This window comes from Musca domestica, unplaced genomic scaffold (assembly GCF_030504385.1).
Source record: "Musca domestica strain aabys unplaced genomic scaffold, Musca_domestica.polishedcontigs.V.1.1 22, whole genome shotgun sequence".
Lineage (NCBI taxonomy): Eukaryota > Metazoa > Arthropoda > Insecta > Diptera > Muscidae > Musca > Musca domestica.
In genome coordinates this window covers 2827544-2854744 of record NW_026712262.1, presented here as the reverse complement: position 1 = coordinate 2854744, position 27201 = coordinate 2827544, and the positions used below count along the sequence as shown (strand labels likewise).

Genomic DNA, 27201 nt, shown 5'->3' with positions numbered 1-27201 from the left:
AAACCCGCGTTGCAATGGCCGAAAAATGGCTCGTGAGCTGAACATATTGCAATATTCCCTTCGGCAAATATTGAAAAATGAGATCGGGGTAAAGCCATTGAAATTCCAAAAAGTGCAAGAACTTACATCGAAACAGAAAGAAAATAGACTCAAAAGAGAGAGTTGCTTCTTTCGCTTGGCCGAAAGTAGTGAACTGCCGAATTTGGTTTTCTTCGATGAGAAAACATTCGATGTTCAACAGTTTGTAAACAAACAAAATGATCGTGTTTACTTGCCAAAGAGGTCAGCTTAAAATGTGCACCTTCGGTTGGCCACCAGAACTCAAGCGCCGGCCATGGCGATGGTGTGGGCCGCCTGGAGCGTGTATTAAAAATGTATTAAACATTTTGGCCGCAGACCTTGGACATTCCAATAGGACTCAGCACCATCACACTCAGCACACGCCACACAAGAATGATTACAAAATGAGGTTCCTCACTTCATTTCCAGTGCACAATGACCACCAAAATCTGCGGATACCAATCCGTTGGACTATTGTGTCTGGAGTATTTTGAAAAGGAAGTTGGCACTACAAATACCAAAGGGTCGATTGCCTCAAGCAAACTGGGCCCAAATACCGCAGAGCAACATACGAGCATGGTGTGACGGTTTCATTGAAGGCCATAATTCGAGCCAAAGGTGACCAATTCGAATAAATCTAAACTTGTTCTAAAATTTGATGATATTTCCGAGATTTTTTGCTTTCGTTTAAAACTATTTAAAAAAATGTAAAAATTATGGCGTTTGACTTTGCTATAGTTTTTTTTTATCTCAACCTGTTTGTTTGTAATGGAAACCATTTCGACTCGTTGTGGAATTAATCGTGATTGAATTTTGAGAATATAATATCATAAGCGCGGTCTACCAAAGAAATATCTATTTGTCATCAAGAGTTTGTCAAACTCTGTTGTGTCCCTGGACACTGCCACATATCTGGCAAAGAATCTGCTGATGAATTGGCCAGACGGTGATCTGAGTCTGAAGATCTAGAGATTGAGAGCTCAGTGAAGCCACCCCTATGTCACTTCTTCCAAGTACTTCATAAGCATTCAGCAAAACTGGCTAAGATTTGGCCGGTGAACTCTGAAAGGAGATCAAGGCCACTCATATCCATGGCGAAGTCGGACTTGAAGCTTGTGGTGGGCCTAATTACAGGACACTGCAACATAAAGTGGGGGTTGACGATACTGAATACTGCAGCCTTTGTCAGGACGAGGAGGAAACTGAGACGGTGGAGTACTTACTCTGCCAGTGCCCAACTCTTATCGGTGTGATACAGAGGCTACTGGGTAAGCAAATTCTTCCCGACTTGTCCTCCCTCTTCGAAACCGAGCCAGCGGTCATTCTTCCGTTAGTCCGAAGACTAAAATGGCTAAGGACGAAAGATGATTGCACCGTGGATACCAACCTACTAACTTCTCTATTCCTATCTTCAAATTCTCGCTACTTCACTATTCGTTTCCTTCCCTTTCATTACATTGTTCTTCCATCTTCCCTAAAGTAGCATGATCAATAGGTCACCGAGAGTTCTTCGTTTGTAATTCAACAGGTCCTCCTAATGCAATTCGACAAATCGCATATTTTATATTAAAATCAAACACTTGTTTGTTTGTAAAGGTAAAATTAAAATTTGATTTATTGTCGCATGGATACAAAACTTGGTACATTTCAAAATAAAATAAAGAATTCATTTTGTAGATGGATAGAGCATGGTTTCATTAATAAATCAATTGTTAAAAATAAATGGTTAAAATATACATAAAAGTTTTTAATATATTATATATATATACCAAGTAATGAGAATATACATTTTAATACCTTTTTAAAAGGTAAACCTGTAAAAAAATTAAAAAAAAATAATGGAAAAAAACAAATATTAATAAAATTCAGCATACCGTCAGTCAGTATAGAATAGATTTGTGCGATGTAGATTTGTACATTTTAGTGTCTTTTGGGGGTTGACATTTGTACTTTTATTTACTTGTTGCCATTAGACCAAGACACTTCAATAGGTTCGGCGAACATAGCATGGGCAGTTCATCGAGATGTACTGTTTGGACACATTTGAAAAACACTTGATTAAGTTGTACGAGATTACTGTTGCTACTGTTCAATAGCTCGGTAGCCATTTCCTCTAGTACAGGTATGCGAAAATGGTATTGTTGATTGTCCATCGTAAAGCCTTCAATGTAATCGGAAAACATTGCCCAACCTGTCTTCATTATAATTGCGACCAGCGCATCTATGACCGGTGTCGACCGATCTCGACTACGTTTCAGCATAAGGCGACAGGCATTTGAGGGACTTAGACCACATTTAACCAAGGCATCGAAGAGTACAATTAGATTTTCTGCTTGTTCCGGATAACGTTCGCAATCGTTTACCATTTTCAGGAGCACCATGCGATTGTTGCGTTGTGTGTAAATGTTGCAAAATAAAATGAAAAATTGTCGATATAATTTGTGATGGTTATAGGCAAATGAATATGCCACATTTAGATCGGAGACATTCATGCCATTTAGACTATTGAATACCGTGTCTAGGTCATTCATTTGATGTGACATTTTACAGAGCAATGGTGGGTGGTGACATAAATTCTCGAGATGTGGCAGACAGGTTATGCCAAAAATTGCCGCTACTTCCTTTATGCCGTATGAAGAGCAATGCTGTCGATTGGAATTTTGAATATGTACTTGTCCCTGTGTACAACTAGGCAGCTCTTTACTGGCTAGTATGGCAGGCACATTGTTGAAAGTACATCTAAATATTGGTTGTTTTGTTGTGGCTGTTGTAACAGGGTTTCCCTGTTCTGGGACAGGATTTTCCTTACTTGTCATTACTTTTGGTTCACTATCAAGTTTTCTCTTTGTTACATCTGTTTTGTCCTTCGATTTTATTATGGCATAAAAATCTCTAATGTGTATGCTATTGTCCTTGATCAAAGGAATTCTTTCCAAGTGTACAATGGGATGCAAATGCGCGTCAGGTATCCTATTATTATTGTCATTATGAATTTTGGTTTTGTTGACTGCTTTTAATTTTTTCGGTATTTTGAAATGTTTAAATATCTCGACTGAGGCTGAATTTGGATTATCATTTATTTTCAAAATATTGTCTAAATTTGGAAATTTAGGTACCTCTGTTGAACGTTGAACATTGGAAAAGTCTGTCGGAGTTGATGTTGTTGGGGAGATTTTAGGTAACTCTTCATTTGTCACCTTTGTTGGCTGGCTAACACTAATGTCGTCTCCTAACGATAAAGATGATGAGTTTTGAAATCGATCCTCATTTGGCGAGCTAATAAAAAATATTACATTTATTAATGCTTGTTATTGTCAATAAGTTTTGTGGTTATTATTTTTTTTATTTTGTTAGTATTTAATTTAATTCAAATTAATTTAATTGCTACACCTAAAACATCAAAAAAAACAAGGTCTTACTCAAAACCACAAGATGATGTGTCCAGCACAAGAGCATCCAAATCTTCATCGTCAGCCTCAAAATTTAATGCATCCTCTTCTTCAAGTTTACATTCGAGTTCCAGTAGAGACATTTGTAATTCTGGTGGCTTATTGTTGGCAGCCTCTAGAAAATATTTACTTATTTAAAAGGTGTTCTAATATATATGCAGGGTGAGATGAAAAAACTGCAACCAACTACAGACTGCTATCATTTCTAAGTCACTCGTCCAGTGACAGCTCATAATATTGTTTACAAGCGTACAAAAGCATTTTGGTGAGAATATTCCAGAAAAAAACTTATTCGTGTTGGAATTCAAGCGTGATAGTGTGATTTCTTTATATTTGGCTGGAAAACCACAAGTCGCTATCGTTAGAGAACTCCAGCATTTAAATCGTTACCGTGACACTGGTAGCGTAGCCTGACGTCAAGGAAGTGAACGGAAGAAAACAGCAACATCAGCAGAAATGGTTCGAAAAGTAAAGAAGCGACTTGATCGAAAACCGCGTCGCAGAAAAATTGCTCGTGAGCTGAACATAGCGCAATATTCCACTCGGCAATTAGTGAAAAATGGGCTCGGGGTTAAGCCATTGAAATTCCAAAAAGTGCAAAAACTTACACCGCAACAGAAAGAAAATAGACTCAAAAGAGCTAGAGTTGCTTCGCTTGGCCGAAAGTGGGTAAACTGGCGAATTTGGGCTTTTCCGATGAGAAAACATCCGATGTCCAGCAGTTTGTAAACAAACGAAATGATCGTGTTAACTTGTTAACTTGTTAACTTTCCTGTGGATTGCTGACCTCCTGAAACAATATATTTGTTTTTATTAATTATTTCATATTTGTTTTTATTAATTATTATCCCATACCTTGAGGACATCTTTATCTGCATCCTTCATGTCTGTAGCAGTCTTTTCAGCCACTGTTTCTTTAGTTGCTTTGTCTTCTTCTGACGGATTTTCGTTATCCTTTATTAAAAAAAGATGCTATTTTATTTGTATTCCAGATACATACATAGTATGAAGGGTGTATTAAGTTCGTCATTCCGTTTGTAACTAATCGAAATAATAGTTTTAGATCCAACAAGGTATATATATTCTTGATGTGAAATTCTTAGACGATTTAGCCCTGTCCATCCGTCCGTCCGTCTGTTGTAATCCTAGCGTGATTCAAAACGAATTAAAATATGAAGCTAAAATAAAATTGTAAATTGTCTGAAAATCCACACTTTATCCCCTGGTAGAGAATTCTTCTATTATAGGTCCACGATATCGTATAGCCCTCATACAACGGGAAACCCCCGATATTCGGTGTTTGGATGATTTCAGACAAAATTTCCAATGGATTTGTCTTAAAATCCTCAAAACGGGTTCATTCTGAGTACTTTACCCCCTAGAAGAGGATTGCCTACATAGGTCCACGTTTTAATATAGCCCCCATATAACGGTATCCCCCAGATATTCGGTATTTTCATGATTTTTGCGACATTATTCACCGGGGAAATGTTTCAAATGTCGTATTTGAAGTGGGGAATCGTTACTACAGCCTATAACAAAAATTAATTATGCAGGACCGTGTCTTCGTACAGCCCCCATATAACAGTTTTCATTTGAGCGGTATTTTTCGACGGAATTTTTGTGAAAATTTTCAAATTTCTTTCATATGGTATGGAGGGTATAAAAAGTTCGGCCTGGTCGAACTTAACTGATTTTTTACTTGTTGATTATCTTACCGTTCGAAGACTTCGATCAGAATGTATTGTTTCCGCCTCCTCCTCTTCTTTATTAGCGCTCCTACCCTCATCCGTTGTTGCTGTTGTTGTTGTTGTGGAAGTCAATGGTTCTACATCGAGTAATTGCTTAAATATTTCTCTGGTCGATTCGTCTGTAAAATTATAATCATCACCCAAACTGCAGTTGAGAAAACTTGATGAATCCTCAGGCATTGAGGCATATGTGGAATCATTGTTAGTTACAATAATGATGTACGAACATTATGCAACAATTTAAAACAATCTATCCAATCAAGGCGAAGTTTTACACCGAACAGAAAAAAAGTTCTGAGATTTTGTTGAAATCAGTTCATATTCAGATACACCTTCAACATACAGGATGAGATGAAAAAACCTCAACCAACTTCAGACTGCTGTCATTTCTAAGCTGTTCCTAACTGTTAAAATTATTCCAGTGACAGCTCATTATATGGCTTGGTGAGAATTTTCCAGAAAGAAAGTTATTCGTGATGGAATTAAAGCGTGATAATGTGATTTTTTAAATTTGGCTGGAAAACCACAAGTGGCTTTCGTTAGAGCACTCCAGCATTTAAATGTGAATAACTTTTTTGTGTCTCGTGCCATCGCTCGTCACCGAGATACTGGTAGCGTAGCCCGACGTCAAGTAAGTGGACGAAAGAAAACAGCAAGATCAGCAGAAAAGCTTCGAAAAGTAAAGAAGTGATGACTTGATCGAAACCCGCGTTGCAATGGCCGAAAAATGGCTCGTGAGCTGAACATATTGCAATATTCCCTTCGGCAAATATTGAAAAATGAGATCGGGGTAAAGCCATTGAAATTCCAAAAAGTGCAAGAACTTACATCGAAACAGAAAGAAAATAGACTCAAAAGAGAGAGTTGATTCTTTCGCTTGGCCGAAAGTAGTGAACTGCCGAATTTGGTTTTCTTCGATGAGAAAACATTCGATGTTCAACAGTTTGTAAACAAACAAAATGATCGTGTTTACTTGCCAAAGAGGTCAGCTTAAAATGTGCACCTTCGGTTGGCCACCAGAACTCAAGCGCCGGCCATGGCGATGGTGTGGGCCGCCTGGAGCGTGTATTAAAAATGTATTAAACATTTTGGCCGCAGACCTTGGACATTCCAATAGGACTCAGCACCATCACACTCAGCACACGCCACACAAGAATGATTACAAAATGAGGTTCCTCACTTCATTTCCAGTGCACAATGACCACCAAAATCTGCGGATACCAATCCGTTGGACTATTGTGTCTGGAGTATTTTGAAAAGGAAGTTGGCACTACAAATACCAAAGGGTCGATTGCCTCAAGCAAACTGGGCCCAAATACCGCAGAGCAACATACGAGCATGGTGTGACGGTTTCATTGAAGGCCATAATTCGAGCCAAAGGTGACCAATTCGAATAAATCTAAACTTGTTCTAAAATTTGATGATATTTCCGAGATTTTTTGCTTTCGTTTAAAACTATTTAAAAAAATGTAAAAATTATGGCGTTTGACTTTGCTATAGTTTTTTTTTATCTCAACCTGTTTGTTTGTAATGGAAACCATTTCGACTCGTTGTGGAATTAATCGTGATTGAATTTTGAGAATATAATATCATAAGCGCGGTCTACCAAAGAAATATCTATTTGTCATCAAGAGTTTGTCAAACTCTGTTGTGTCCCTGGACACTGCCACATATCTGGCAAAGAATCTGCTGATGAATTGGCCAGACGGTGATCTGAGTCTGAAGATCTAGAGATTGAGAGCTCAGTGAAGCCACCCCTATGTCACTTCTTCCAAGTACTTCATAAGCATTCAGCAAAACTGGCTAAGATTTGGCCGGTGAACTCTGAAAGGAGATCAAGGCCACTCATATCCATGGCGAAGTCGGACTTGAAGCTTGTGGTGGGCCTAATTACAGGACACTGCAACATAAAGTGGGGGTTGACGATACTGAATACTGCAGCCTTTGTCAGGACGAGGAGGAAACTGAGACGGTGGAGTACTTACTCTGCCAGTGCCCAACTCTTATCGGTGTGATACAGAGGCTACTGGGTAAGCAAATTCTTCCCGACTTGTCCTCCCTCTTCGAAACCGAGCCAGCGGTCATTCTTCCGTTAGTCCGAAGACTAAAATGGCTAAGGACGAAAGATGATTGCACCGTGGATACCAACCTACTAACTTCTCTATTCCTATCTTCAAATTCTCGCTACTTCACTATTCGTTTCCTTCCCTTTCATTACATTGTTCTTCCATCTTCCCTAAAGTAGGATGATCAATAGGTCACCGAGAGTTCTTCGTTTGTAATTCAACAGGTCCTCCTAATGCAATTCGACAAATCGCATATTTTATATTAAAATCAAACACTTGTTTGTTTGTAAAGGTAAAATTAAAATTTGATTTATTGTCGCATGGATACAAAACTTGGTACATTTCAAAATAAAATAAAGAATTCATTTTGTAGATGGATAGAGCATGGTTTCATTAATAAATCAATTGTTAAAAATAAATGGTTAAAATATACATAAAAGTTTTTAATATATTATATATATATACCAAGTAATGAGAATATACATTTTAATACCTTTTTAAAAGGTAAACCTGTAAAAAAATTAAAAAAAAATAATGGAAAAAAACAAATATTAATAAAATTCAGCATACCGTCAGTCAGTATAGAATAGATTTGTGCGATGTAGATTTGTACATTTTAGTGTCTTTTGGGGGTTGACATTTGTACTTTTATTTACTTGTTGCCATTAGACCAAGACACTTCAATAGGTTCGGCGAACATAGCATGGGCAGTTCATCGAGATGTACTGTTTGGACACATTTGAAAAACACTTGATTAAGTTGTACGAGATTACTGTTGCTACTGTTCAATAGCTCGGTAGCCATTTCCTCTAGTACAGGTATGCGAAAATGGTATTGTTGATTGTCCATCGTAAAGCCTTCAATGTAATCGGAAAACATTGCCCAACCTGTCTTCATTATAATTGCGACCAGCGCATCTATGACCGGTGTCGACCGATCTCGACTACGTTTCAGCATAAGGCGACAGGCATTTGAGGGACTTAGACCACATTTAACCAAGGCATCGAAGAGTACAATTAGATTTTCTGCTTGTTCCGGATAACGTTCGCAATCGTTTACCATTTTCAGGAGCACCATGCGATTGTTGCGTTGTGTGTAAATGTTGCAAAATAAAATGAAAAATTGTCGATATAATTTGTGATGGTTATAGGCAAATGAATATGCCACATTTAGATCGGAGACATTCATGCCATTTAGACTATTGAATACCGTGTCTAGGTCATTCATTTGATGTGACATTTTACAGAGCAATGGTGGGTGGTGACATAAATTCTCGAGATGTGGCAGACAGGTTATGCCAAAAATTGCCGCTACTTCCTTTATGCCGTATGAAGAGCAATGCTGTCGATTGGAATTTTGAATATGTACTTGTCCCTGTGTACAACTAGGCAGCTCTTTACTGGCTAGTATGGCAGGCACATTGTTGAAAGTACATCTAAATATTGGTTGTTTTGTTGTGGCTGTTGTAACAGGGTTTCCCTGTTCTGGGACAGGATTTTCCTTACTTGTCATTACTTTTGGTTCACTATCAAGTTTTCTCTTTGTTACATCTGTTTTGTCCTTCGATTTTATTATGGCATAAAAATCTCTAATGTGTATGCTATTGTCCTTGATCAAAGGAATTCTTTCCAAGTGTACAATGGGATGCAAATGCGCGTCAGGTATCCTATTATTATTGTCATTATGAATTTTGGTTTTGTTGACTGCTTTTAATTTTTTCGGTATTTTGAAATGTTTAAATATCTCGACTGAGGCTGAATTTGGATTATCATTTATTTTCAAAATATTGTCTAAATTTGGAAATTTAGGTACCTCTGTTGAACGTTGAACATTGGAAAAGTCTGTCGGAGTTGATGTTGTTGGGGAGATTTTAGGTAACTCTTCATTTGTCACCTTTGTTGGCTGGCTAACACTAATGTCGTCTCCTAACGATAAAGATGATGAGTTTTGAAATCGATCCTCATTTGGCGAGCTAATAAAAAATATTACATTTATTAATGCTTGTTATTGTCAATAAGTTTTGTGGTTATTATTTTTTTTATTTTGTTAGTATTTAATTTAATTCAAATTAATTTAATTGCTACACCTAAAACATCAAAAAAAACAAGGTCTTACTCAAAACCACAAGATGATGTGTCCAGCACAAGAGCATCCAAATCTTCATCGTCAGCCTCAAAATTTAATGCATCCTCTTCTTCAAGTTTACATTCGAGTTCCAGTAGAGACATTTGTAATTCTGGTGGCTTATTGTTGGCAGCCTCTAGAAAATATTTACTTATTTAAAAGGTGTTCTAATATATATGCAGGGTGAGATGAAAAAACTGCAACCAACTACAGACTGCTATCATTTCTAAGTCACTCGTCCAGTGACAGCTCATAATATTGTTTACAAGCGTACAAAAGCATTTTGGTGAGAATATTCCAGAAAAAAACTTATTCGTGTTGGAATTCAAGCGTGATAGTGTGATTTCTTTATATTTGGCTGGAAAACCACAAGTCGCTATCGTTAGAGAACTCCAGCATTTAAATCGTTACCGTGACACTGGTAGCGTAGCCTGACGTCAAGGAAGTGAACGGAAGAAAACAGCAACATCAGCAGAAATGGTTCGAAAAGTAAAGAAGCGACTTGATCGAAAACCGCGTCGCAGAAAAATTGCTCGTGAGCTGAACATAGCGCAATATTCCACTCGGCAATTAGTGAAAAATGGGCTCGGGGTTAAGCCATTGAAATTCCAAAAAGTGCAAAAACTTACACCGCAACAGAAAGAAAATAGACTCAAAAGAGCTAGAGTTGCTTCGCTTGGCCGAAAGTGGGTAAACTGGCGAATTTGGGCTTTTCCGATGAGAAAACATCCGATGTCCAGCAGTTTGTAAACAAACGAAATGATCGTGTTAACTTGTTAACTTGTTAACTTTCCTGTGGATTGCTGACCTCCTGAAACAATATATTTGTTTTTATTAATTATTTCATATTTGTTTTTATTAATTATTATCCCATACCTTGAGGACATCTTTATCTGCATCCTTCATGTCTGTAGCAGTCTTTTCAGCCACTGTTTCTTTAGTTGCTTTGTCTTCTTCTGACGGATTTTCGTTATCCTTTATTAAAAAAAGATGCTATTTTATTTGTATTCCAGATACATACATAGTATGAAGGGTGTATTAAGTTCGTCATTCCGTTTGTAACTAATCGAAATAATAGTTTTAGATCCAACAAGGTATATATATTCTTGATGTGAAATTCTTAGACGATTTAGCCCTGTCCATCCGTCCGTCCGTCTGTTGTAATCCTAGCGTGATTCAAAACGAATTAAAATATGAAGCTAAAATAAAATTGTAAATTGTCTGAAAATCCACACTTTATCCCCTGGTAGAGAATTCTTCTATTATAGGTCCACGATATCGTATAGCCCTCATACAACGGGAAACCCCCGATATTCGGTGTTTGGATGATTTCAGACAAAATTTCCAATGGATTTGTCTTAAAATCCTCAAAACGGGTTCATTCTGAGTACTTTACCCCCTAGAAGAGGATTGCCTACATAGGTCCACGTTTTAATATAGCCCCCATATAACGGTATCCCCCAGATATTCGGTATTTTCATGATTTTTGCGACATTATTCACCGGGGAAATGTTTCAAATGTCGTATTTGAAGTGGGGAATCGTTACTACAGCCTATAACAAAAATTAATTATGCAGGACCGTGTCTTCGTACAGCCCCCATATAACAGTTTTCATTTGAGCGGTATTTTTCGACGGAATTTTTGTGAAAATTTTCAAATTTCTTTCATATGGTATGGAGGGTATAAAAAGTTCGGCCTGGTCGAACTTAACTGATTTTTTACTTGTTGATTATCTTACCGTTCGAAGACTTCGATCAGAATGTATTGTTTCCGCCTCCTCCTCTTCTTTATTAGCGCTCCTACCCTCATCCGTTGTTGCTGTTGTTGTTGTTGTGGAAGTCAATGGTTCTACATCGAGTAATTGCTTAAATATTTCTCTGGTCGATTCGTCTGTAAAATTATAATCATCACCCAAACTGCAGTTGAGAAAACTTGATGAATCCTCAGGCATTGAGGCATATGTGGAATCATTGTTAGTTACAATAATGATGTACGAACATTATGCAACAATTTAAAACAATCTATCCAATCAAGGCGAAGTTTTACACCGAACAGAAAAAAAGTTCTGAGATTTTGTTGAAATCAGTTCATATTCAGATACACCTTCAACATACAGGATGAGATGAAAAAACCTCAACCAACTTCAGACTGCTGTCATTTCTAAGCTGTTCCTAACTGTTAAAATTATTCCAGTGACAGCTCATTATATGGCTTGGTGAGAATTTTCCAGAAAGAAAGTTATTCGTGATGGAATTAAAGCGTGATAATGTGATTTTTTAAATTTGGCTGGAAAACCACAAGTGGCTTTCGTTAGAGCACTCCAGCATTTAAATGTGAATAACTTTTTTGTGTCTCGTGCCATCGCTCGTCACCGAGATACTGGTAGCGTAGCCCGACGTCAAGTAAGTGGACGAAAGAAAACAGCAAGATCAGCAGAAAAGCTTCGAAAAGTAAAGAAGTGATGACTTGATCGAAACCCGCGTTGCAATGGCCGAAAAATGGCTCGTGAGCTGAACATATTGCAATATTCCCTTCGGCAAATATTGAAAAATGAGATCGGGGTAAAGCCATTGAAATTCCAAAAAGTGCAAGAACTTACATCGAAACAGAAAGAAAATAGACTCAAAAGAGAGAGTTGATTCTTTCGCTTGGCCGAAAGTAGTGAACTGCCGAATTTGGTTTTCTTCGATGAGAAAACATTCGATGTTCAACAGTTTGTAAACAAACAAAATGATCGTGTTTACTTGCCAAAGAGGTCAGCTTAAAATGTGCACCTTCGGTTGGCCACCAGAACTCAAGCGCCGGCCATGGCGATGGTGTGGGCCGCCTGGAGCGTGTATTAAAAATGTATTAAACATTTTGGCCGCAGACCTTGGACATTCCAATAGGACTCAGCACCATCACACTCAGCACACGCCACACAAGAATGATTACAAAATGAGGTTCCTCACTTCATTTCCAGTGCACAATGACCACCAAAATCTGCGGATACCAATCCGTTGGACTATTGTGTCTGGAGTATTTTGAAAAGGAAGTTGGCACTACAAATACCAAAGGGTCGATTGCCTCAAGCAAACTGGGCCCAAATACCGCAGAGCAACATACGAGCATGGTGTGACGGTTTCATTGAAGGCCATAATTCGAGCCAAAGGTGACCAATTCGAATAAATCTAAACTTGTTCTAAAATTTGATGATATTTCCGAGATTTTTTGCTTTCGTTTAAAACTATTTAAAAAAATGTAAAAATTATGGCGTTTGACTTTGCTATAGTTTTTTTTTATCTCAACCTGTTTGTTTGTAATGGAAACCATTTCGACTCGTTGTGGAATTAATCGTGATTGAATTTTGAGAATATAATATCATAAGCGCGGTCTACCAAAGAAATATCTATTTGTCATCAAGAGTTTGTCAAACTCTGTTGTGTCCCTGGACACTGCCACATATCTGGCAAAGAATCTGCTGATGAATTGGCCAGACGGTGATCTGAGTCTGAAGATCTAGAGATTGAGAGATCAGTGAAGCCACCCCTATGTCACTTCTTCCAAGTACTTCATAAGCATTCAGCAAAACTGGCTAAGATTTGGCCGGTGAACTCTGAAAGGAGATCAAGGCCACTCATATCCATGGCGAAGTCGGACTTGAAGCTTGTGGTGGGCCTAATTACAGGACACTGCAACATAAAGTGGGGGTTGACGATACTGAATACTGCAGCCTTTGTCAGGACGAGGAGGAAACTGAGACGGTGGAGTACTTACTCTGCCAGTGCCCAACTCTTATCGGTGTGATACAGAGGCTACTGGGTAAGCAAATTCTTCCCGACTTGTCCTCCCTCTTCGAAACCGAGCCAGCGGTCATTCTTCCGTTAGTCCGAAGACTAAAATGGCTAAGGACGAAAGATGATTGCACCGTGGATACCAACCTACTAACTTCTCTATTCCTATCTTCAAATTCTCGCTACTTCACTATTCGTTTCCTTCCCTTTCATTACATTGTTCTTCCATCTTCCCTAAAGTAGGATGATCAATAGGTCACCGAGAGTTCTTCGTTTGTAATTCAACAGGTCCTCCTAATGCAATTCGACAAATCGCATATTTTATATTAAAATCAAACACTTGTTTGTTTGTAAAGGTAAAATTAAAATTTGATTTATTGTCGCATGGATACAAAACTTGGTACATTTCAAAATAAAATAAAGAATTCATTTTGTAGATGGATAGAGCATGGTTTCATTAATAAATCAATTGTTAAAAATAAATGGTTAAAATATACATAAAAGTTTTTAATATATTATATATATATACCAAGTAATGAGAATATACATTTTAATACCTTTTTAAAAGGTAAACCTGTAAAAAAATTAAAAAAAAATAATGGAAAAAAACAAATATTAATAAAATTCAGCATACCGTCAGTCAGTATAGAATAGATTTGTGCGATGTAGATTTGTACATTTTAGTGTCTTTTGGGGGTTGACATTTGTACTTTTATTTACTTGTTGCCATTAGACCAAGACACTTCAATAGGTTCGGCGAACATAGCATGGGCAGTTCATCGAGATGTACTGTTTGGACACATTTGAAAAACACTTGATTAAGTTGTACGAGATTACTGTTGCTACTGTTCAATAGCTCGGTAGCCATTTCCTCTAGTACAGGTATGCGAAAATGGTATTGTTGATTGTCCATCGTAAAGCCTTCAATGTAATCGGAAAACATTGCCCAACCTGTCTTCATTATAATTGCGACCAGCGCATCTATGACCGGTGTCGACCGATCTCGACTACGTTTCAGCATAAGGCGACAGGCATTTGAGGGACTTAGACCACATTTAACCAAGGCATCGAAGAGTACAATTAGATTTTCTGCTTGTTCCGGATAACGTTCGCAATCGTTTACCATTTTCAGGAGCACCATGCGATTGTTGCGTTGTGTGTAAATGTTGCAAAATAAAATGAAAAATTGTCGATATAATTTGTGATGGTTATAGGCAAATGAATATGCCACATTTAGATCGGAGACATTCATGCCATTTAGACTATTGAATACCGTGTCTAGGTCATTCATTTGATGTGACATTTTACAGAGCAATGGTGGGTGGTGACATAAATTCTCGAGATGTGGCAGACAGGTTATGCCAAAAATTGCCGCTACTTCCTTTATGCCGTATGAAGAGCAATGCTGTCGATTGGAATTTTGAATATGTACTTGTCCCTGTGTACAACTAGGCAGCTCTTTACTGGCTAGTATGGCAGGCACATTGTTGAAAGTACATCTAAATATTGGTTGTTTTGTTGTGGCTGTTGTAACAGGGTTTCCCTGTTCTGGGACAGGATTTTCCTTACTTGTCATTACTTTTGGTTCACTATCAAGTTTTCTCTTTGTTACATCTGTTTTGTCCTTCGATTTTATTATGGCATAAAAATCTCTAATGTGTATGCTATTGTCCTTGATCAAAGGAATTCTTTCCAAGTGTACAATGGGATGCAAATGCGCGTCAGGTATCCTATTATTATTGTCATTATGAATTTTGGTTTTGTTGACTGCTTTTAATTTTTTCGGTATTTTGAAATGTTTAAATATCTCGACTGAGGCTGAATTTGGATTATCATTTATTTTCAAAATATTGTCTAAATTTGGAAATTTAGGTACCTCTGTTGAACGTTGAACATTGGAAAAGTCTGTCGGAGTTGATGTTGTTGGGGAGATTTTAGGTAACTCTTCATTTGTCACCTTTGTTGGCTGGCTAACACTAATGTCGTCTCCTAACGATAAAGATGATGAGTTTTGAAATCGATCCTCATTTGGCGAGCTAATAAAAAATATTACATTTATTAATGCTTGTTATTGTCAATAAGTTTTGTGGTTATTATTTTTTTTATTTTGTTAGTATTTAATTTAATTCAAATTAATTTAATTGCTACACCTAAAACATCAAAAAAACAAGGTCTTACTCAAAACCACAAGATGATGTGTCCAGCACAAGAGCATCCAAATCTTCATCGTCAGCCTCAAAATTTAATGCATCCTCTTCTTCAAGTTTACATTCGAGTTCCAGTAGAGACATTTGTAATTCTGGTGGCTTATTGTTGGCAGCCTCTAGAAAATATTTACTTATTTAAAAGGTGTTCTAATATATATGCAGGGTGAGATGAAAAAACTGCAACCAACTACAGACTGCTATCATTTTTAAGTCACTCGTCCAGTGACAGCTCATAATATTGTTTACAAGCGTACAAAAGCATTTTGGTGAGAATATTCCAGAAAAAAACTTATTCGTGTTGGAATTCAAGCGTGATAGTGTGATTTCTTTATATTTGGCTGGAAAACCACAAGTCGCTATCGTTAGAGAACTCCAGCATTTAAATCGTTACCGTGACACTGGTAGCGTAGCCTGACGTCAAGGAAGTGAACGGAAGAAAACAGCAACATCAGCAGAAATGGTTCGAAAAGTAAAGAAGCGACTTGATCGAAAACCGCGTCGCAGAAAAATTGCTCGTGAGCTGAACATAGCGCAATATTCCACTCGGCAATTAGTGAAAAATGGGCTCGGGGTTAAGCCATTGAAATTCCAAAAAGTGCAAAAACTTACACCGCAACAGAAAGAAAATAGACTCAAAAGAGCTAGAGTTGCTTCGCTTGGCCGAAAGTGGGTAAACTGGCGAATTTGGGCTTTTCCGATGAGAAAACATCCGATGTCCAGCAGTTTGTAAACAAACGAAATGATCGTGTTAACTTGCCAAAAAGGTCAGCTGAAAATGTGCACATTTGATTGGCCGCCAGAACTCAAGCGCCGGCCTTAGTGATGGAGTGGGCTGCCATAACAGGCGATGATCGCTCTCCACTCGTATTAATCGACCGTGGCATCAGAATAAATGCCGAATATTATCGCGAAAATATTCTGGAGGGTGTATTAAAGTCTTGGTCACACAAACATTTTGGCCGCAGAACTTGGACATCCCAACAGAACTCAACACCATCGCACTCAGCAAGCGCCACCCAAGAATGATTACAAAATGAGATTCCTCGCTTCATTTCCAGAGAACAATGGCCAACAAAATCTCCGGATACCAATCCGTTGGACTATTGTGTCTGGAGTATTTTGGAAAGCAAGGTTGGCACTGAAGAATATCAAAGTGTCGATCACCTCAAGCAAGCGCTTTGCCGGGAATGGGCCAAAATACCGCAGAGCAACATTCGGTCAGCGCGTGACGATTTCATTGACCGTTTGAGGGCTATAATTCGTGCCAAAGGTGACCAATTTGAACAAATCTAAACTTATTCTAAAATTTGATGCTATTTCCGACAAATTTTGCTTTCATTCAAACAAAATTTAAAAAAATGTAAAAATTATGGCGTTTGACTTTGTTGCAGTTTTTTTTATCTCACCCTGCAATTCCCCCTAGCATTGTAGAACCATTAATCTGAATACTCTTTTTGATTAAACTCAATATTTATGTGGTGGCATTTACTTACTTTCCTCATTTTCGAATTTTCCATTATTTTCCAATTCTTTCGATTTCCCTACAAAGTTATCTTTCTGCAATCCATTTTCCTTGGAGATATTCTCATCATCAATGTGAAGTTTTTCATCAATATGTTCAGGAATTGAGTGTTCGGTTCCAATCTCATCTTCACTTTCGGATATTTCTAATGTTGGAAATGTATCACTACTATCTTTCTCAAACGAATTAAGCCGATCACAAATTTCAATTTTACAGATGAGATCAGCGGGTTGTTCTTGGCAGTTTTTTTCATGTGATGATTCATACAATGGTTCCTGATGAGATTTTCTGTCCACGTTATCGCTTTCATTTGTATATGGGTAATCAAACTTTATGTTTTCATCACCATTTTGGTTTAAAGTGTTTACTGGAATTGCATCAACCTTCTGTTGTTGTTCATGAAACGACGAAATATTCTCCTTATCTTTATCGGTGTTAATAGTTTGTTTTTGTTGCTGCTGCTCGTTAGAATGAAAATTGTTTACGATACTTTGAATTTTATTGGCCGATGCCACAGGTTCGGACTCTTTGTGTTCTGTCTGAGGCTCAGGTATATTCTCGAGATTTAATGGTTTACAAAGATCAATAATAATATTTTCCTCTGTTATATTCAAGCAATCCATCATTTCAACATCTTCTTCGCCATCATCATTTCCGGTTTGTCGTGGTAAACAATTGTCATTGGTCAGTTTGTTTAAATTTAAGGAGACAGCCGGTTGGTCTATTTCTTGAGTTACGTTGCAAATATTAAAAGAAGGATCATCGACATCATCGTGTTTCAACTGAATTGTGTTGTCTATGTTGTCATTTGAACAATTGTTGTTATTGTCCTGTGCTATATCCAACATTGAATCCAAAGATTTGCTTATATCCTTTGATTTTTCTGCACTAGTATTTTGCAATGAAGCCGTCGTATTGTTGTTGGATTTTTTCACATTTTCTTTTAGGGATTTTATTATATCTGTTGTTTTGGTCGTATCGTTACACTTCGTTGTTGTTTCACAGGTTTCATTTTTGATTTTCTTATTGGACTGCATTTTGTTAGGCTCCTCCTGCTCCTCCCCTGCGCTTTCCATGTCTTTAGTATTACAATGGATATCTGGGTGTTCTGGTATTGTAATAACAATGATATTATTAGTTTCATTATGCTTAATCTCTTCACAAATGCTAAACATTCGAGGTTTGGCTTTGTTAATGAACTTCGTGGTCGCATTAACAACTACTCCACCATCAGCATCTTTCTTGTGACTTGTGGACAATTCTTTACATGCTTCTTGCACAACTTTTTTCTCCTGCGTAAATTTATTTTCTTCATCATCAATTGAACACAACGATTTCGAATTATCCTGAATACTAGGTGATATATCTGATTTATTTGTATTCAATTCTTTGATGCAAATTTCGTTTCGACATTCTGTAAAAGTAGTAGCTCTGTGTTCGGTTTGCTTTTTCAAATTTATGGGCGCTGTATCAATATTCTTAGATAAATCTAATTTTACTTTGCCTTCATTCTTGTCATTGAAAATGCTTTCGTTTTCCCCTCCGGAAGTAATGGTTATGGTAATTTGCTCTCTTTGCATTTTCGCGAGTTTGGGTGATGAATCTGCCGCACTTGTTACAGTAATACGACGCTTACGTATTTTCCCCGCACAATTTATGATACTTGAAGTGCTCATATTAAGTCCGGTATTTTTTGGAGATGGAAATTGTTCCTTTTCCATTGCAACTTCTGGCTCTTTCTGTCTCTGGTTCTTTTCCTGTGGATTGCTGACCTCCTGAAACAATATATTTGTTTTTATTAATTATTTCATATTTGTTTTTATTAATTATTATCCCATACCTTGAGGACATCTTTATCTGCATCCTTCATGTCTGTAGCAGTCTTTTCAGCCACTGTTTCTTTAGTTGCTTTGTCTTCTTCTGACGGATTTTCGTTATCCTTTATTAAAAAAAGATGCTATTTTATTTGTATTCCAGATACATACATAGTATGAAGGGTGTATTAAGTTCGTCATTCCGTTTGTAACTAATCGAAATAATAGTTTTAGATCCAACAAGGTATATATATTCTTGATGTGAAATTCTTAGACGATTTAGCCCTGTCCATCCGTCCGTCCGTCTGTTGTAATCCTAGCGTGATTCAAAACGAATTAAAATATGAAGCTAAAATAAAATTGTAAATTGTCTGAAAATCCACACTTTATCCCCTGGTAGAGAATTCTTCTATTATAGGTCCACGATATCGTATAGCCCTCATACAACGGGAAACCCCCAATATTCGGTGTTTGGATGATTTCAGACAAAATTTCCAATGGATTTGTCTTAAAATCCTCAAAACGGGTTCATTCTGAGTACTTTACCCCCTAGAAGAGGATTGCCTACATAGGTCCACGTTTTAATATAGCCCCCATATAACGGTATCCCCCAGATATTCGGTATTTTCATGATTTTTGCGACATTATTCACCGGGGAAATGTTTCAAATGTCGTATTTGAAGTGGGGAATCGTTACTACAGCCTATAACAAAAATTAATTATGCAGGACCGTGTCTTCGTACAGCCCCCATATAACAGTTTTCATTTGAGCGGTATTTTTCGACGGAATTTTTGTGAAAATTTTCAAATTTCTTTCATATGGTATGGAGGGTATAAAAAGTTCGGCCTGGTCGAACTTAACTGATTTTTTACTTGTTGATTATCTTACCGTTCGAAGACTTCGATCAGAATGTATTGTTTCCGCCTCCTCCTCTTCTTTATTAGTCCTCCCACCCTCATCCGTTGTTGTTATTGGTGTTGTTGCGGAAGTCAATGGTTCTACATCGAGTAATTGCTTAAATATTTCTCTGGTCGATTCGTCTGTAAAATTATAATCATCACCCAAACTGCAGTTGAGAAAACTTGATGAATCCTCAGGCATTGAGGCATATGTGGAATCATTAGTTGGTAGTACCGACGAGGTTTCTGTAACATAAAAACAGTATATTGAATAAATACATCAATTAATTATTCTCAAAATCACAATCACTTACCTTTTAACATATTATTTTCGCCGACATCGTCTATGGTGTCCAGCAACGGCATGTCCAGAGCAGCTTTAAATGAACTATTTTCATTTCCCTCGGGCAATTGATCGAGGCCCAAATCAAAGTCACTTGTTTCGATAAGGCGTCGTATAAATTCATCATCCTGGCCATTATCAACCTCAGTACAACATTGAGTTTCAGTTAGAATACCATATTCCTGATCACACGAACTTGTCGAATTATTTTGATTTGCATTTATGGATAGATCTAAAGGTGAATCGTCATTTTCATTTTCAGCCATAATTGCCATTGGACAACCAAACGAGACATCTGCATGAACAATGACATTGTTGTGAACGCTTGAGATTGGGTTGGATGAAAATTGTGAGCTTGTTTTGATCGATAAATCGAGAATTTCGGAAGATTTGTGAGCCGGTGGTGGTATTGATTCATTCCTTGCTGTTGCATTTGTTGATGTCGGTAGGGGTTGTAGTGCTGTTGTAATAAAGCCCTCAGTCATAACCGGCAGCACAATGGAATTATCCAATGTGTTATGTTGTCGAAATGGTGTAATAATTGGCAAATTTATGCCCGCAACACGTGCCTGTGGAAAAAAACCAAATGGACAATTTAACGTTTATCTAATAAATATGCAAGACAAAAAAGACTGCCAAAAATTGGATATTGCAATCACAACAAGGAAAAAAGCTGTAAGTTCGGCCGGGCCGAACATTGAATACCCTCCACCATTTGGAACGAACTTGGTAATTCTCAAAAATAATAAAATCCGTTAAAAATTCTGTCTACAGGACGACATGGGCCTGCATAGGTAACAAAACTTAAAAAATTGATAATAAAGTAGCTAAAATCATCCAAAGTGCCCAATGTCGGGAGGTACCGTTGTACGGGGACTATACGAAGACAATTTTTTGTATTAGGCTGTAGTATCCATAACGAACTTCAAATACCAAATTTGAAACAATTCCGGTGAATAATGTCGCTAAAATCATCAAAATACCGAATATTGGGAGGTATCGTTATATGGGGACTCTACGAGGACGTGGACCTGCACAGACAATTTTCTGTCTAAGGCTGTAGTACCCATTACGAACTTCAAATACGAAATTTGAAACAATTTCGGTGAATAATGTCGCTAAAATTCTCAAAATACCGAGTATCATGAGGTACCAATATATGGGAGCTATGCGAAGCTGTGGACCTGCACAGACAGGTTTCCGTCTTTGGCTGTAGTATCTATTACGAATTTCAAAAACAAAATTTGAAACAATTCCGGTGAATAATTTCGCTAAAATCATCAAAATACCGAATATCGGGAGGTACCGTTATATGGGGGTTATACCAAAACGTCGACCTACATGGCCCATTGTCAATACCAAAAGTCCTTCAGACATAACATACATTTGAGCAAAATTTTGTCAATCTACTTCAATTCGTTCGGAAGCTAGAGTGATTTCCACAGACGGACGGTCATCGTTTAATCGTCTAAGAATTTTATGCTGATCTAGAATATATATAGTTTGTGGGGTCTAAAATGTATATTTCAAGATGTTACAAACGGAATGATAAACTTAATATACCCTCCCATAGAATGATGGAGGGTATAAATAAAAATAGTTAACCTTTTATTGTCCTTTAAATTACTACGCAACTCTCACTTCTGCAAGACCAAAGATTTCCAATTAATTTTCCACCATGAGAATATGAGGCGCTCCCAAAATGGCACGCTAATCAATCACATCTGGATCGACTGCAATCCACTTTGATACGGCAGCCCCCATTCTCATCTTTACAAAAATTACGCACTGGATATGCAAAGCCATACCCCACTGAAGCATTCAACCATTCACATGAACTACAGAGACAAAGCAAAAAAGCTATGCCTAGTCCAATCAATTGAACGGCAATGCTGCAATGCGTCCGCACACAGAACAATGTTCTGTGATCTTTTGCATATTAGTAAGTGCAAAGACGAGCGCCCTTTTTGAAGTAATCAGCCAGCAAACTGAACTACTTTAGTATATACTTCAACAAAGTGATTCGGAATTAAATGCAAAATCGTAAAGTGAAGAAAGTGACGACAAACACCGAAGTAAACATTTCTGGTGCAAACGAGTGAAAAAATAAACACAGCAATATGGCACACATACACACACACACACATTGCCACCAATACCAATTTGTTTTGGGTGAATCGATGACGAGTTGTACTGTTCACACATGCAACAACAAAAACAACTACCTGTACTTTTGTTGTTATATGTCACTGAACAGTGGTGTCATAGCAGAATCCTAGTTTATATGGACATATAACGAGGAAAAAATTAAAAAAAATAATTTGAGACTAACAAAATAGGATTGATTTTTTCATAACCTCCACCTTGAAAAGGAGGTATATTAACTTTGCCATTCCGTTTGTAACATCCCTAAATATTCGTCGTAGACCCCATAAAGTATATATATCCATAATCAGCATAAAATTCTAAGTTGATCTAACTATGTCCGTCTGTATATCTGCCCGTCTGTCTATCTGTCTGTATTTGACGTAGAGCTTCAAAATTTGGCGGAACAATTTGTATTGTGTCTAGGATGGTTGGTAATGAAAATGAGATATATCGGTCCACGTTTTTGTATAGCCCTCATGTAACGGTACCTCCCGATATTCGGTATTTTAATGATTTTTGCCACATTTTTTTACGGATTTGTCTAAAAATTGGTATTTTTAGGTCATAATGGATTCTAGCTTCGGTGGTGAAACATTGTATATATAGGTCCACATTTTGGTATAGCCGCCATATAATGGTACCTCCCGATATTCGGTATTTTGATGATTTTTGCCACATTTTTCGATGGATTTTGTATAAAAATTGGTAGTTGTAGGTCATAATGGTTTCTAGCTCCGGTGGCGAAACATTGTTTATATAGGTCCACGTTTTTGTATATCCCCCATATGGTATTTTCATGATTTTTTGCCACATTTTTCCATGGATTTTGTCTAAAAATTGGTAGTTGTAGGTTATAATGGATTCTAGCTCCCGTGGCAGAACATTGAAAATTTAGGTCCACGTTTTCCTATAGCGCACATATTACGATATTCACCGATATTCGGTATTAGGTGGTATTTAAGAAAATTTGGTAGATGACAATCCTTGAAGTATAAAATTGTCTATAGAGGTTCCCGTTTTGGTATTGCCCCACAGTCTCACCCACTTTATGGTTTTTTGAAAAGTTTAACAGTATTATCCAAACGGCCATACTAAACGGCCAAAGCTAGAATATTGAAATGTTGCGTAGGCGTATGATACGGATGGGTTTTTGGAAAGATAAAAAGTACTAAAATGTACTAAAAATGTAATACTTTGGAAAAACGGAATGAGCTAGAATTTGGAATGAGAGTCACTGATGGAGTGCAGGATAGATGTACCAACTTACGAATTTGAAGGTTACGAAAAGTTCTAAAATGGTACTCAACTTCTAAAACGGTACCCGTTTGTTATCATGTATACGGATAGAGCTAAAAAATTGAAATTTGATATGAGAATTAAGGTAAGAAAGTAAGTTTGATATTTAAAATGTGTACTAAGTGTGCGAACTGGTACAAAATTTGTTAAGGGTGAACAATTGAAGCTGGAATTTTTAAACTTTTTTTCATTTAAACACAACAGGTACCTTTATTCGTGACAATAGAAGAGAGTATTTAAACACAATATAAAGAGAGGATAAAATTTAACACCACCTCGTTACTTAACAGTTAAAAAAATGTTGCCAAACTGAACAATTTGCACATTTTGAGAACTAACCTGTAAGGAAAAGTCAAAAGTCGTGTGGGGCCGACTATATGATACCCTACACCACTATGCATAATTAGTAGAGCTCCCGTAACAAAAGAATTTATTTGAAGCAGATCATTCACCAACCAACATTTGGCTTTAGAGCAATTACAGTTTGGTTTCAGAGGGAACTAATACATGGGAGGCATGTCCAATTCTGAATCAATTTTCACTAAATATGAAGAGATATTTGGCTATTTGGTCCATAATTAATCCGAAATCGGTTGAAGATATATATGAGAACTATATGCAAATTTGAACCGATCTTGATAAAATTTGGCACAGGTGTTTCTGGGCTGTATCTGATATCTGGTACCAGATATCATTGTTGTCGAATGCATATATTACTAATGTGAGGGACTTAAACATCAAATCGAATGTAACATATAAATGGGAGCTATAGCTATATCTGAACCGATTTTCATAAATCTCATGTACTTGCTTCTAGACTGAATTCGGTAGGATGTACCAAAATTCAGGTCATTTGGACTTATATTGGCCATTTTGGTGCACAATTAACCTGAAATCGGTTAAAGATATATATGGAGATACATTCAAATCTGATCCGATTATCACCAATTTCAATAGGTTCGTCCTTGGACCAAAGAAATATTGTTTACAAAATTTTAACTCAATCGGGTATTAAATGAGACCTGCATTTTGTTCATAAGAATACATGGACAGACGGACATACAGAGGGACCGACATACATAAATCGAATCAGAAAGTGATTCTATGAGGATCCTCAAAAGTAATTATAGCTCTAACTCGCTTCCTTCTCTTTGCTACAAACAAATGCACAAAGAAAGGTAAAGGTATTACCAACTCAACTTGCCAACGTTCATTTAAAACAAGGATACTGCAGGATACAATTTTGTTATGGCTAAACTAAAATGACCACTTCATACCAAACGGCACTGTTTTCCAAAAATTAAGGATTATCAATTAAAGATAGGAGTTTTTGAAACACTTTTGAACACACAAGTGGCAATAGTAAACTCTATAATCACAGTTGCTTTGTAATTGAGACCATCAATCACTCCTAAATTCGGCTTATATGTTATTCTTGATAAATTACCGCAAACTCAAATACTTTCCAAAAAAAAAAAGCTTTTTTCAACAAACTAGTTACTATAAATTCATATAACCCATTTAACAATATACAAAGAAAATTTAATAATATTCAACTTACCGACTCATCGTAGGAAATATTTAAATTATTCGTTGGCAACTGAGAACCAGCAGTTGCCAAGTTTACATCTGTTGTCAACAATTGACATGGATCACCGCTCTGCCAATTCCCATGTAAATAGTACATAACCGGGCTCGGTTCATGCTGTTGATCGACAAGTTCGAAATTTTGCGTTGTTGAAGACACTAAAGGTTGTGATCTTGTCGAAGATCCGGCCGGAGTCTGTGAACCACGCATATCGCATTCATTTCCAAAACTTTCCACATATGCGGCTAAATTGCTCTTTGTCGGTGGTTGTGAGAAATATTGTTGGGTCTTTGGTTTACGACCACGTTTCTTGGGTGGTTGCTTTTCTTTGATGGCTTTGTTTGACGATTTCGTATAACGACGTTTTGCTGATTTTTCATTGTCAAACCCCAAGAACTCCGGTTGCGAGTGAGTGCTGGTATGTGGCAAGACACTGTAATTATCAATTATTTCGTTATTAATATTTTCCAAAGCATTTGTTGCTCTCCATGTCTCCTCCTCGCTACCAGTTGTACCGATTACATCGTTAATTAACTGCGACAATTCAGCTTCTTCTCTCTCTCGTTGGTCACTGCCACTGTCCGTGATACTTGTCACCATGGAGATGGATGGCCTTCGCTTGTAGGATCTTTTTTTCTTACTGTGTGGTGGCGGGGGATGTAAGGATTTCTGCAGAATTCTTTCTTTAGCAGCCTGTGCACGTGCATCAATAACCCTGCGCGTTATTTCAAGTTCACTGAAATTTATTTCGTGAAAATCCGAATTAAAAAGTGATGGGATTTTCAAATGGAAAGTTCGTGATGATGTGCCTTGTTCGGAGAATACATTCTCCTGTTCGCAATGATGAATTATCCCAGACGTAGAAACCGTTGAATCTTCCCTAAGGTTTTTGTGGTGGTGATTACCTTTCCTGTGGAAACTCACACTGTTATTTGAATGGTAACTTCTCTTTGATTTCGCCGGTGATATATATTTGGACGATCGTTTGCGTTTCCGCGGCGTTCTACGCAAAGAAAGCGGAACGTCTTCGTATTTGTCAAAAAGGTAACCTCGCTCGCTAGATTCATCCCTAATTCGTTTTGCGTTTCCGTTATGATGCCGTGATCTGCGAATTATAAGAGATTCATCGTCATCACTTGAACCCCTCTGTATCTCCTCTTTTATTTCTTCATCGCTTGCTTTTGTTTGACTTTTGTTTTCGTCGTCATCTTCTTTTAAAAAACGTTTGAGGTGGTAAATTTGTTGCTTCACTCTTTCCTCCCACTTATCATAAAGGGGCTCCATATGCTCAATTTGTACCACTGCCTCGCCCAGCAGTTGGTCCTCCATACGCTTACGCAGAACTGACAATTTCTCTGGTTTATATTTTAAAGTTGGATTGAGTAGCACGATTTGTTCCAGCAAACGCTCTGAATTAATACCAGAATTTGTATTGTCCATCTTATAGAAAACCCTTTGGATTTCAGTACTTTTTTATGTTATGTTATATTTAATAATTGTCAAAGGCACAAATGAATTGTTTAATCGTTTGATAGATAAATGTCTGTTTTAAAGAAAACCCATTATAATTTAAAGTTTTCGCAAAATTTAATAATAAAATAGGACGCTAGGAAAATAACCAAATTAAAATAATCAATGCGGAGGAATTCGAAATCCCGTTAGAATTTGTGCACGCGTATCCAACTATTTGCAATTCTGTGTGGCAACTCACAGCAACAGCCGGTCGACCTGAACAAATGCGTCAATGCGAACGTATAACGCAATATCATAGTACGTTCATATCATGGCTCAATAAGAAAGTTTGCTCAACAAAATTGAATTTGAAATACACAATTTCAAATTATTTTTCTGTTTATTCAAAACAATACACACACAAATACAAACTGTGTATATGTTTTGACAGAGTAGAGGCACCCAAAGAAAAAAATTGTATTTAGGGAGTAGCTTTGTTCTTACTTCTGTAATTATGTCATGGGTGTATCCATGGTAAAATAATGAGGTAGAACACCTTCGTAAAGCTACAGAAATACAGCCCTGAGGCTATACACGCTTCCTGTCAAACTCATTCAAAATTATATGCAACAAGTTGTTATTTGGCTGGCTTCTTCGTAGAGGAACGAATGAGTTTTAGGTTGACTTAGATCGATTTTGGCCCTAGG

The 27201-nt window shown here is 37.3% G+C and overlaps 5 protein-coding genes and 1 non-coding gene across 10 annotated transcripts; all 6 read right to left on the bottom strand.

The window, feature by feature from the left end:
* Positions 1-1657: 1657 nt before the first annotated feature.
* Positions 1658-3649, bottom strand: LOC131802650 (uncharacterized). Of its 2 annotated transcripts, XR_009342318.1 has the most exons (3): positions 3480-3649; positions 1935-3336; positions 1658-1874 (listed from the first exon to the last, which is right to left on the bottom strand). XR_009342318.1 is itself a non-coding variant. In XM_059123036.1 (2 exons), the coding sequence occupies exons 1-2, from the start codon at positions 3590-3592 to the stop codon at positions 2013-2015; spliced, it is 1437 nt and encodes a 478-aa protein (XP_058979019.1). In that variant the 5' UTR covers positions 3593-3649; the 3' UTR covers positions 1883-2012. The 2 variants fall into 2 exon arrangements, 1 of the variants encoding a protein (XP_058979019.1); XM_059123036.1 differs by lacking the exon at positions 1658-1874 and having other exon boundaries at positions 1883-3336.
* A 421-nt stretch (positions 3650-4070) lies between these two features.
* Positions 4071-5451, bottom strand: LOC131802670 (uncharacterized). The gene is made up of 3 exons (XM_059123067.1): positions 5228-5451; positions 4365-4463; positions 4071-4299 (listed from the first exon to the last, which is right to left on the bottom strand). Exons 1-3 carry the CDS (start codon positions 5438-5440, stop codon positions 4273-4275), a joined length of 339 nt encoding a protein of 112 aa, XP_058979050.1. The 5' UTR covers positions 5441-5451; the 3' UTR covers positions 4071-4272.
* Positions 5452-7619: 2168 nt separating this feature from the next.
* Positions 7620-9611, bottom strand: LOC101901651 (uncharacterized). Of its 2 annotated transcripts, XR_009342317.1 has the most exons (3): positions 9442-9611; positions 7897-9298; positions 7620-7836 (listed from the first exon to the last, which is right to left on the bottom strand). XR_009342317.1 is itself a non-coding variant. In XM_059123035.1 (2 exons), the coding sequence occupies exons 1-2, from the start codon at positions 9552-9554 to the stop codon at positions 7975-7977; spliced, it is 1437 nt and encodes a 478-aa protein (XP_058979018.1). In that variant the 5' UTR covers positions 9555-9611; the 3' UTR covers positions 7620-7974. The 2 variants fall into 2 exon arrangements, 1 of the variants encoding a protein (XP_058979018.1); XM_059123035.1 differs by having other exon boundaries at positions 7620-9298.
* Positions 9612-10032: 421 nt separating this feature from the next.
* Positions 10033-11413, bottom strand: LOC131802669 (uncharacterized). The gene is made up of 3 exons (XM_059123062.1): positions 11190-11413; positions 10327-10425; positions 10033-10261 (listed from the first exon to the last, which is right to left on the bottom strand). Exons 1-3 carry the CDS (start codon positions 11400-11402, stop codon positions 10235-10237), a joined length of 339 nt encoding a protein of 112 aa, XP_058979045.1. The 5' UTR covers positions 11403-11413; the 3' UTR covers positions 10033-10234.
* A 2165-nt stretch (positions 11414-13578) lies between these two features.
* Positions 13579-26844, bottom strand: LOC101896903 (uncharacterized). 3 transcript variants are annotated; one of them, XR_009342296.1, is made up of 8 exons: positions 25016-26777; positions 19982-20579; positions 19657-19913; positions 18794-18892; positions 16925-18728; positions 15403-15547; positions 13859-15260; positions 13579-13798 (listed from the first exon to the last, which is right to left on the bottom strand). XR_009342296.1 is itself a non-coding variant. In XM_059122998.1 (8 exons), exons 1-8 carry the CDS (start codon positions 26480-26482, stop codon positions 14998-15000), a joined length of 4575 nt encoding a protein of 1524 aa, XP_058978981.1. In that variant the 5' UTR covers positions 26483-26844; the 3' UTR covers positions 14865-14997. The 3 variants fall into 3 exon arrangements, 2 of the variants coding, with proteins under 2 accessions (XP_058978980.1, XP_058978981.1); XM_059122998.1 differs by lacking the exon at positions 13579-13798 and having other exon boundaries at positions 14865-15042; positions 15101-15260; positions 25016-26844; XM_059122997.1 differs by having other exon boundaries at positions 13579-15260; positions 25016-26778.
* Positions 21709-21979, bottom strand: LOC131802677 (U11 spliceosomal RNA). Its single transcript, XR_009342328.1, has one exon. It is a non-coding gene; the product is annotated as a U11 spliceosomal RNA (small nuclear RNA).
* Positions 26845-27201: the final 357 nt, after the last annotated feature.

What these genes read in the sequence shown, in the direction of transcription:
- LOC101896903 (XM_059122997.1), bottom strand. Translation starts at nt 26,482, where the DNA reads ATGGACAATACAAATTCTGGTATTAATTCAGAGCGTTTGCTGGAACAA. An exon ending in CGAAAATAATATGTTAAAAG is followed by an intron (nt 19,914 to 19,981) that starts GTAAGTGATTGT and finishes TTTATGTTACAG; the next exon opens with AAACCTCGTCGGTACTACCA. An exon ending in AAAATTCGAAAATGAGGAAA is followed by an intron (nt 15,548 to 16,924) that starts GTAAGTAAATGC and finishes AATATTTTCTAG; the next exon opens with AGGCTGCCAACAATAAGCCA.
- LOC131802650 (XM_059123036.1), bottom strand. Translation starts at nt 3,592, where the DNA reads ATGTCTCTACTGGAACTCGAATGTAAACTTGAAGAAGAGGATGCATTA. An exon ending in ACATCATCTTGTGGTTTTGA is followed by an intron (nt 3,337 to 3,479) that starts GTAAGACCTTGT and finishes ATTTTTTATTAG; the next exon opens with CTCGCCAAATGAGGATCGAT.
- LOC101901651 (XM_059123035.1), bottom strand. Translation starts at nt 9,554, where the DNA reads ATGTCTCTACTGGAACTCGAATGTAAACTTGAAGAAGAGGATGCATTA. An exon ending in ACATCATCTTGTGGTTTTGA is followed by an intron (nt 9,299 to 9,441) that starts GTAAGACCTTGT and finishes ATTTTTTATTAG; the next exon opens with CTCGCCAAATGAGGATCGAT.
- LOC131802669 (XM_059123062.1), bottom strand. Translation starts at nt 11,402, where the DNA reads ATGCCTGAGGATTCATCAAGTTTTCTCAACTGCAGTTTGGGTGATGAT. An exon ending in CTGATCGAAGTCTTCGAACG is followed by an intron (nt 10,426 to 11,189) that starts GTAAGATAATCA and finishes TTTTTAATAAAG; the next exon opens with GATAACGAAAATCCGTCAGA. An exon ending in CAGATAAAGATGTCCTCAAG is followed by an intron (nt 10,262 to 10,326) that starts GTATGGGATAAT and finishes ATATTGTTTCAG; the next exon opens with GAGGTCAGCAATCCACAGGA.
- LOC131802670 (XM_059123067.1), bottom strand. Translation starts at nt 5,440, where the DNA reads ATGCCTGAGGATTCATCAAGTTTTCTCAACTGCAGTTTGGGTGATGAT. An exon ending in CTGATCGAAGTCTTCGAACG is followed by an intron (nt 4,464 to 5,227) that starts GTAAGATAATCA and finishes TTTTTAATAAAG; the next exon opens with GATAACGAAAATCCGTCAGA. An exon ending in CAGATAAAGATGTCCTCAAG is followed by an intron (nt 4,300 to 4,364) that starts GTATGGGATAAT and finishes ATATTGTTTCAG; the next exon opens with GAGGTCAGCAATCCACAGGA.